At 44.0% G+C, this 10,578-nt stretch overlaps 1 protein-coding gene across 6 annotated transcripts in view; it reads right to left on the reverse strand.

Annotated features, from left to right (window-relative positions):
- Positions 1-10,578, reverse strand: part of LOC111866213 (neuropeptide Y receptor type 1) — a 439,022-nt gene that overhangs the window by 65,842 nt on the left and 362,602 nt on the right. For all 6 annotated transcript variants that reach the window (XM_023854955.2, XM_023854956.2, XM_023854954.2 and 3 more), the window contains 2 exons: positions 6,441-6,640; positions 2,458-2,606 (listed from right to left, as the gene is read on the reverse strand). In XM_023854955.2, the coding sequence (XP_023710723.1) occupies positions 2,458-2,606; positions 6,441-6,640 (349 nt within the window). The remainder of the gene's footprint in view (positions 1-2,457; positions 2,607-6,440; positions 6,641-10,578) is intronic.

Below are 10,578 nucleotides of genomic sequence, written 5' to 3' on the forward strand. Positions count from 1 at the left end.
GTCCTCAAAAGGGGTCTTTCTCTAAAGCAGGGAGTTTGGTAGGTGTAATAGCTCTTGTGAAAGGGAGTGCGGTAAAGACAAGTCAGGTGAGATGTAGTAAGGAAGCAGTCGCCCTCAAAGGGCACATTCCAAGGGCAGAGTGGGTGGGAGAAGAGGCAAATAAGTTACAGAGATGGCAGAAGGAAGTGGGTAGCATAATTGCAAGAGGGTAAACTAAATTTTGCGACCGCAGGAGAAGGAAATAGGAATGAGGCGTTAACAACAAGAACATATTCCCCTGAAAAGTAACTGTATCGTCGCCATGTTTGTAACTGTTAATTTAGAGGCAATATTTAACAAAATGTTTATAGGAATGTGTATGATCTGTGTCCATGTCAAATTTTATAGGCCTAAGTTAAATGGTGCGTTAGTCATTTCTGTCAAACGGAAGGCTGGACACAGATTTCAAACAGCCATCATGCTGTTGTCTTATTTTTATAGAAAGAAAGAAAAAAGCACCCTAACAAACCTGTGTACTTTTCAAAGGTTTCTTTCAGCACATGAGGTTCTAGCTCAGACCGAGGAGAGTTCGGAACCCCCACAGGAAGAAGAACGTCAGCCGTTAGAAGCCGCTACCAAGCAACGGCTAGTGAAATAAGAAGACTTTATGTGTGTCATAGTTACAGTGATTTTTTGAGTGTGTAACTCAGCGATGCTGTCATAGCTATTTGTAGTTACGAGTGTAAAAGTGTCCAATATATCCGATTACCAGTACAAACCCCGTCTGTAGTCACCTCATCACGTGACAACATGAACAGAAACGCATGTAGTTCATCATGTGGAGGCGTCTTAAATATTTCTAATGTAGGCCTAAATAAAAATTTACGTGTGGCGAATTTCCGTAACAGATTCACATATCAGATCACATGTACATAGGTTCTACAGTTCTTGAGGTGAAGCAAGCTCTACATGTGTTCACCTTATGCACATCCTGCAAAGAACACACAATAAAATCTTTAAAATGGGGACACATTTCAAGCATTTGTGAATTGTAGTAGAAATGACAAAGCAGAAATTGATTTGAGGAAAAAATGTCAAGGGAAAATTCATGAACTCCACCACCGAAATTCAATAATATTTTCTGAAAATGCTGCTAGATAATTCATTTAAGAATGATTTCAAAACATAGAGAGTACGGTTTTCTATTTTTCATTCTTCATGCGTTTGGCAGAGCAGTATTTCAAACTAAACCCTCTGCGTGACTTCAGAAAGTCTGTAGCTAGACGATATAACCTAGTTAAGAAATCTCCATAGCATGAAATGAAAATCCTGGCTGGCACACGTTCATACCTTCATGTAAATCAAATTTATGTCTCTGGCATCACATTAAAAATTCAGGACCTGGAGGACACAAATTTTACTGTTAGCTCAAAGAATGATCAAAATAAAATGAATATAGAATAGAAACGGAAACAGATGTAGGCTGCATGTTCCTACGTTGCTTCATAAAAGCAGAACTCGCACTTTTTTCAGCACATCACAGGAAATGTAATATCAAGACGAACATCGCTGGAAACGCGCTCGGTCTGGGAGCGTGCCTATGCAGGATCTAGAAATATGTAACTACAGACGTGAAATCACATTCTAGATTCTTGCTATTCCAGAGGAAAACTATCAAGTCAAGACCACGATGGACACAGATTAAAAAAAGGAAAAATATTAAACATAAAGTGGAAATAGAATAACAAAATAAGATAAATGTGACCAAAAAAGAAATGAACGTGACAACAGAATATTAATAACAAATACATAGATGAGTAAATAATGTTACATGTAGGGGGGTTGTGCGTGTCTTATATGACGGGTTCTGCATGGGTTAATTGGATTTAATGATCCTTATACATTCACTACTCGGGACTACAGGAAATACAACTCTATCACTAATCTACACACTTCACAGTTCACCGTTACACACAGACTAGGATAATCAGTCTTCATTAGTCATATCCTGGCAACGGATTTATAACCGTCTCACTGTAATTTCAGATGACACATGAAGTCTTCTGGTCACAGTCTAATTCATTTCTTGTTATTTCTTCTCAATCACCTTAAATTTACATCTCCAGAATTCGACCCAGTTCTCGACAACTTGACTCCAAACTTCACTGCTCTATGCTGCCTGACACTTCTTTATAACCACCCTGCACGAGCCACGCCGAAAATGCAGCCTCTATTGTTAAGGAGGCCTGTTTACTAATCCGTTGCCTAGCAATGGACTCTCTATTGTTACGCGCGTTTGCTTCCACGGCGATCTGTTTACCGAGTCGTTGTCTAGCACTGTGTCTATACGTCACAATACACACGACAGAACTTGTTCCTGTATCTAATTAAGCACTACAACATACAGACGTACACTTAACGGATTCTTAACTTGAACACTTAATGCAGACGAGTGGTTTGTTGTTACAGTGTGCCTACCTGAGGGGGTTCAGGATCGCCCGATGCCGGTCCACCGCGATGGCCGTCAGTGTGAAGATACTCACGTTGACGCTGAGCACCTGGACGAACGGACAGAAGGCGCACATGAAGTGGGGGAGGTTCCACCGCTGCAGCAGAGCCGCCTGGAACTGGTGGAACGAAACTGAATGTAACATTAGGAGGACTTCAAGCGCCAAAACACGGAACTCTAAACCACTGCAAGTGGGATTTGTGGTGGACAAAATGTCTCTAGGGTAGATCTTACCCCGAGTACTTGGCTTTACCTGACAACTATCATTTCACCAACTGCGACGTATTCACCGACGCTGCAGACTCGATACTGACAGCCTCTTTAAGTGACAAATATAAAAGAAAGGGAATGTGTCTAAAGGCTGCTTAAATCGGTAGTGATTGCGTTTTTCAAATCATATTTAGTTAGGTGACCAGATGAATGCACCGCCTCTGTGGTGTAGTCGTCAGAGTTCCTGAATATAGATCCAGAGGTCCGGGTTCGATTCCCAGCGCTACCAAATATTTTGAGAAGAAGTGGGTCTGGAACGGGGTTCACTCAGCCTCGTGAGGATAATTGAGGAACTATTTCAAGGAAATGGCGGCTGCGGTCTATAAATCCGAAATTAACGGCCTTGGGGATTCGTTTCGCTGACCACATGACACTCTATATCCGCTAAAGTTGGCACTAGCTTCGCCGACAAGAGGCGTCTCTCGGTCTGTATAATTCGTTTGCGGACTACAGGCCACGGAGTTTGAAGAGATGAATGTCTCATAAGAATTGTCTGTTGAGTTTTTCTCTTCAAAATGTTCCACCACAATTTGTGGCAGTTTCTTTTTGTTTTCAACCCAACAAAATAACTATTTGTATTTAATTTTAAACCAACAGTGGAATATAAAAGCAGCGCATACAATCAAAGAGCCACGAGAAAACCTCATGTGAGTTCAGAATTTGAGAGGAATCCATTTATTGGCTGCAGAACTATGATTTCCAGCAGTTCATGTGTAGCCTGCTGGTGTTGACAGAGACTCAAGTGACAATCGTGATTTTGGCTGTTGTCATGGAGACGCCACAAGATGGCTCCTACCTTCTCGGAATCTGTGCTAGCATTTCAGTCAGCATGGAGACTACGCTACGGAAAAGACCGAAGAACCGGCGTTAGATTACAGGCAGAGTTCCAGATTTATCCCTTCTCCACAACATCTAGAACAGCACTAACACCTACTTAGCCCCCTATCCGATGGGTACAGGACATTTCTCTTTAAGGGTAAAGCGGTCGGAGAGTGCGGCTAACCGTTCACCTCCATCTAATATCAAGGTGACAGATACGTCGATCCATATTTCACTGCCCTCATAACCTTCAGGGGGTGGTGCTTAAGTGGGAACAGGAAGAATAATTCGACGTTATCGTGTAATTAGCGTGGGAAAGTATTTTCTTTCCCTCCTCTCGCCCCCACTGTGGAGCGTAGGGCCGATTTCTCAGTTTCATGATCATTTTACAGACGGTAGGACTCCTTGGAAGGGCGGTAAGCTCGTCGCAAGGCCTCTACCTAAACACACTACACACAAACACAGAATAAACGCATACACATATAAAATATACATGTCTTGTGTGGGATTCGAACCCACGATCCCGGCTTCCGAGCGAGAAAAGACAGACCGCTCGGCTACCGTGACCGGCGTGGGAAAGTACAGTCTTGAAAAATTGTTGTAACAAATTTTCACGTTTGCAAGCTCCCTNCGGTAAGCTCGTCGCAAGGCCTCTACCTAAACACACTACAACACAAACACAGAATAAACGCATACACGTACCAAATATACATGTCTTGTGTGGGATTCGAACCCACGATCCCGGCTTCCGAGCGAGAAAAGACAGACCGCTCGGCTANGTATAGAGACTGGTAGAATATCATACAGCGAAGCACAATGGACCAATACTGGTCTAAGTGCATGGGGAAACCCACCCTCTCCAATNTAAGTACAGTCATGAAAAATTGTTGTAACAAATTTTCAAGCTCCCTTATTAGAAAGCGTAGGTTTTTTGTAAAACCGTCTATATGTTTGGATGTACGTACGTGGATCTTACTAGAACCTGAAGCGCCTCCGTAGTCTAGAGGTAACGTTCCCACCTCATGACTCGTGGTACGCGGGTTCAAACCCGGCGGAGGTCGTGGAATTTTTAAGAGCGGAAAAATTCAGGGAACAAGTCCTCCGGGAGGGACTTTAAGCCGTGGGTCCCGTGTCGTAGCTTTACGGCACTTAAAAAAAACCTCATATCTCCAAAGGAGGTCACTGAGCCAAATTCAAGGACATTTCCCGCCCAACAGTAGTCTCTAACGCCTCTGATAGATGGGGGAAGCATTATAGATACCTCTCAGCCAGTAGAGCCGGTCTCGCTGGCTGGGCGGGACTGATGGTATGCACCAATACCGGTAGGGTATAGAGACTGGTAGAATATCATACAGCGAAGCACAATGGACCAATACTGGTCTAAGTGCATGGGGAAACCCACCCTCTCCAATAACTAACTAACTAACTAACTACTAGAACCTGAAGGGGATGGACGGATTTTATTCATACTCGGTAGTCAATGCATTATGTACGTAGTTCATTCGCTCACTCGCCCTACTTACTTCCGCCATGAAGATGGACAAAATGTACCCCCGAAACTTCTGAAACACTGTCCCATATTCCTGCAGTGGAAAGACCCAAGAGCACTTCAACATCAACAACGAGCGGCTATGAGAACCTATAAATAGCGCAGTGAAGCTTCTCCAAGTGGAGCACCAATCCTTCCACACGTAAGTGGACTTTACAGAGGAGGTTTCTGCGTAGAGGAGGATGAGAGAGGAACTGTTTTGATTGTGGTTAGCATAGTACAGCAAACACCAAACATACTGTGGCATGTCTGATGAAAGCCAGATTGTGGAGCCAGAGAAACAATATTCGGTAACGGCTGAGTAACAGGAATATTACTGGTACACATTTCTGTTAGAGGCTGAGTCGACACCAGGGCCGTAATGCGGATGGAAGGATTCGGTAAATTGGAAAAATCCACCTCATTGGGACTCGAACCCGCGATCTCCCGGTTTATAGCATTGTGCCTCAACCAACTACGCTAGCGTGTATATAGTATATACTGGGCGAATATATTGCCGATTATACGAATAACAGATGCAATAGGTAAATACCGTCCAGTGTCGGTAATTAAATAAAAACATGTGGATATGAACTATGTATAATACATTACACTACTGGTCTGTTAGGTTTAAAAACGGATCTACTGTAATCTGGGTTACATTTTTAAATCTGCTCTTTTACAATTATGTTCCCAACTCTATGATGCCCAAACCGGTGTCGGGGGGTACAACTGGGCCACCCTGTCACTGGGGGACATAAATACAGGGACCTGGTCCTCCAGGTTAGGGGGAGAGGCTAGAGGCTCCCTTAACTGTCAGAGAGGAAAATATCATGTCCCGTGTGACTACATGGCTGGCTAGGACCCGCAGCAATTTAACGGTCAATTAGGGACAGAGCTGCCTACGGTGGAGAAAAACAAAGGGCCTACACAAAATAACCGACCACTTCCCTCGGCGAAGAGGTGGCCCTACTTGCAAAACTAGTACACGTCTAAGAGAGAACAAAAACCTTGTTCGTGGATCTCCAAGTGACTCGAAGAAAAGAATAACTGTGCTGGCGAGAACCATGATCAATTTAATCGACCAAGCGAGGACAGGGGTTACCATTGTGAAATAATCTTTTTAGGTATGATTTGGTAAGAGCAGGCATGGTCAGTGATCGGGGATAGAAGCGGTCACGTTACACTAAAAACCGAACCCGCAGTACGAACATGTAGCCTCTGAGTAGGGGTGGCCGTTTAGAGAAGTTTCACTGTGTTTATTCTGACGTAATTGCGTTCTCCCGCTCTGCCCCAACACCCCCCCCCACTCACGGAACAGCTGAGCGTGTTTACCTGGAACGGAATAGCGAACAATCCGATGACGATGTCGGCCAGGGCAAGGTTTGAGATGAAGCAGTTGGTGACATTCTGCATCCGTCTGCTCGTGGCGACAATCCACATCACCAAGGAGTTGCCGACAACGGCGAGCACGGATATGGTTCCATAAAAGACGGACAGAAGGGCGATGATACCGGCTGGGACATCGTACAGACCTGCAACAGCACAACTCTTATCACGGCTCTCTGCGAAGCTCACCAATTCCACACCTTTCATGACATCCAAAATCTCCTTTCAGTGTCCACAGGGCCCGATCACCGGACCTTCTACGTCGTGGGTCACTGCTTTATTTTCTTCTCATATCCGCTTAGGTTTCCCAAAAGGTAAAAAGGGAAATTTGTCCCTGTACTAGACCTACTGTGAGCCGGGATAGCTCAGTTGGTATAGCGACTGGCTACTGGTTGGACGACCGAGGGGTCGGAATTCGAGTCCCGGTTGGGTCAAGAATTTTCACTTCTCCACGGCATCCAGGCCGGCTCTGGGGCCCACCCATCCTCCTATCCAGTGGGTACCAGGGGGTCTTTCCCCAGGGGTAAAGTGGCCGGGGCGTGAAAGTGACCACTCACCTCCAGCTAGTGCTGAGGTCAAGAAAATATGGATCTATACATCCACGCCCCCATACGCCTTCAAGGTGTAGTGCTGAATTTGTTAAGCACAGGGACAACGTTACCTTTTACAAGGCTTGTATTTCGGAGGTCCGTGGTTCGAATTTCGGCAAGGAGACCGTCCATCTTGAGGCTTTTATTGGTTTTCCTCAGTCCCTCCATGCAAGTTACTGGATTTGCTGTACGTGGTGTAGGCTGCGACCGCTTCCTTTACAGAATTTCTAATTCATTATTTACCATTCGCCATTTCACTGAACACTTATAATCTGAGATGCTGACAGAAAAAGTAGAAAGAGTAAAGATGGCCCTAGCTGTGGAGGCCCATAGGGTTGTGAGATGTTGAGGTTCCCACATTTTCTCTATACAGTCTGCTCATAGATGGCGGTAAGGTTGTCACCCTTACGCGTCGGCCGCCCTTTACCCCCCAAGAATATTCCTGGTACTCATTTCTGTTAGAGGTTGAGTCGACCCCAGGACTATAGTGCGGCTGGAAGGATTAGGAAAACTGAAAAAAATCCAATGAATTAATCGGGATTCGATCCCGCGACCTTCCGGCTTGCAGCATAGTGCCTCAGACACCAAAGAGGCAGTTTTTACTGGCTGTGATATATCATTATGTGAACCCGTTAGAATTTGCTTGCGCTTGGCGCACACAGCGGTGTTTGCAGCTTCGGTGAAAAGTGCCCAGAAATTGATTGTGACGTGATACAGCAATGTACAATAGTACGCGACAGGTGTCGAGGTTAACTAGATTCTGAATGTGTGCTGCGCTCTGGTGTACAGGTGCGACGTTTTTAAATGTCTTGCTTGCTGTGACATTTGCTGTTTCCGGTATTGTGCACATGGTCGGGATTTCACCAATATTACTATTATCACTGCGTTCGTTTTTCTATAAGCTTTAGAATTTTATGCAAGATTTGTGTTTTCACATCGGTAATTATGGAGAATACCGTTTTCTTGGATGTGACGTCGTGTAGGTCTGGTATAAACCGACGTTTCGGAGGAACGCATCGCCTCCATCTGCAGGGTAGAAAAATCCGGGTGAGCAAGTGGCTGCAGGACTCAGTCTGGATTAGAGAGATAAACAAACAGTAGTAAAGGTGTGGAAACAGCTTGGCAAAAATGGAGTTAGTAATTTATGTGCTTCAGGATAGTAGCTAACCTACATTTTGGTATAAACACTGGCGACGAAAGGACATAAATCAATGCTTACAATAAAATCTGATGATGTTACGTGATGTTATGAGGGCACGGAGCCGTGTGCGAGCAGAAGGATGGTAGTACCAGCTCTGCCGGTAGCTGCTTACTTATAAGAGTTTCTAGTATTTCTTTTGGATATTTGANATGTGAGCAGAAGGATGGTAGTACCAGCTCTGCCGGTAGGTGGACAATGTTCCTTCTCTGTCATCAGCTGCTTACTTATAAGAGTTTCTAGTATTTCTTTTGGATATTTGATATTATGAATAGACAGTGAGGGCCGAAAGCGGAGCCTATAGTAATATGTAATTCTTCTTTCCCCTCATATAAACAGGTAACTTGTTCGCTACTCCAAGTATAATTACAATGATAAAGCGAAGGAGGTTAAGATGGGCAGGCCATGTAGCACAAATAGTGGAGAAGAGGAATGCATATAGGTTATTGGTGGGAAAGCCAGAAAGAAATAAATCACTTGGTAGACCAAGGCGTAGGTGGGTGGACAATATTAAAATGGATCTTAGAGAGACAGGATTGGATTGGGTGGATTGGATTGATCTAGCTCAGGATAGGTACCAGTGGAGGGTTCTTGTGAACACGGTAATGAACCTTCGGGTTCCATAAAATGCTGGGAAGTTCTTGAGTAGCTGCAGAATTGGCAGCTTCTGAAGAAAGGCTCAGCTCCATGAGTGATATATTCTTGATCCTACCGGGACTCGAACTCCGACCCCTCAATCGTTCAGCCCGCTTCCAGTCGCTATCCTCCCATATATAACTGCAGGGATTAGCGTTTAAACCAATTACACGATATTTCACGAACAAAAGAAAATTTAATTATAAGAGATGTTTATACTGTATCCTATTGTGATGAAAATTTCTCATACTTAGCTGCAAAGATTCACAGCGAAATACAAGCGAACTTGTTATGTTACAACACAAACCATAAGTCACATAATTCTCCAAAGAAATTGGTCTGCAATATAATGGCGCTCATACCAATTGTCATGGAATTTTGTAAACCGATTCCACATGTTTGAGGAAGTGTCAGACACATCTGCAAGAACGCAGATTCACAGATGCTTTATTCTGTTTAATGAAGGCGTCAGTAAACCAGAAACACATGCGAGAGCACAATGATAACTCAATTAACTTAACTAAACAGCCCGAAATTAATTACAAATTAAGGGCCACGGAGACGGAAAGAAAACAAACATACGCACAGAAACAAAAGGCAATACAAGGCAGCACTTACCGTTTAAACATTAACCACAAAAGAAGAGTAATCCGGCCAACCACAACTCGATGAGAATATATATATGAACACATCACTCTTGAATATAATTAATATTAGAAATGATAATAAAGTAGTACATTTAAAAAAATTATTATGAGAAAATATTTTATTTCCAAATGAACGTCTCAGCGAACAACACCAGCAGCTGAAGTGTGCCTGACAGAAGGTAATTCTTTACCAGAAAAGCGGGAATTGAATATTCTCTGATGCACTATGCTACAAGCTGGGAGGTCGCGCTTTCTAGTCCCGATAAGGTGAATTTTTCAAATGGCCTAATCCTTCCAGCCGCACCCTGGCACAGGGGTCGACTCCGCCTCGAACAGAAATGAGTACCAGCAATCTTCCTGGGGCGAAGGGCGGCCGACGCGTAAGACGTACAACCTCACCGCCATCTGTGAGCCGGTTGTCTAGAAAATGTGGGACCCTCGACGTCTTACTGCGCTATGGGTGTTCGTGGCCTGTTACAGGGATAGCTTTACCTTATTTACCTTTTTGCACCTAACAGGAACTCGAAGGCAAAGAGTTTCCAAAGTGAGGGACAAAATCTGAAGCCAAAGGAAATATATAAGTATGTAGGGGTGGTTCGCGTAACGGGCGAACAGTAATTTGTATAGGATATTGGTGGGAAAGCCAGAAGGAAAGAGACCACTGGGATAACGAAAACGTAGGTGGGTGGACAATATTAAAATGGATCTCAGAGAGATAGGATAGGATGGTATGGAATGGATTGATCTGGCTTAGAATAGGGACCAGTGGAGGGCTCTTGTGAACATGATCATGAACATTAGGGTTCCATAAAATGCTGGGAAGTTCTTGAGTAGCTGCAACACTAGTGGCTTCTCAAGAAAAGTTCAGCTGCATGAGTGAGTGAGTGAGTGAGTGAGTGAGTAAGAATGATTGGAGCTGATACGTCACCTTACTTAAAATAAAATCAGTAATTGATATTCTTGTTTTGCCGGAAGTTTCGCCATGATTCCCAGACAAAAATGTCAAGTTAAAC

Source organism: Cryptotermes secundus, unplaced genomic scaffold (genome assembly GCF_002891405.2).
Source record: "Cryptotermes secundus unplaced genomic scaffold, Csec_1.0 scaffold682, whole genome shotgun sequence".
NCBI lineage: Eukaryota > Metazoa > Arthropoda > Insecta > Blattodea > Kalotermitidae > Cryptotermes > Cryptotermes secundus.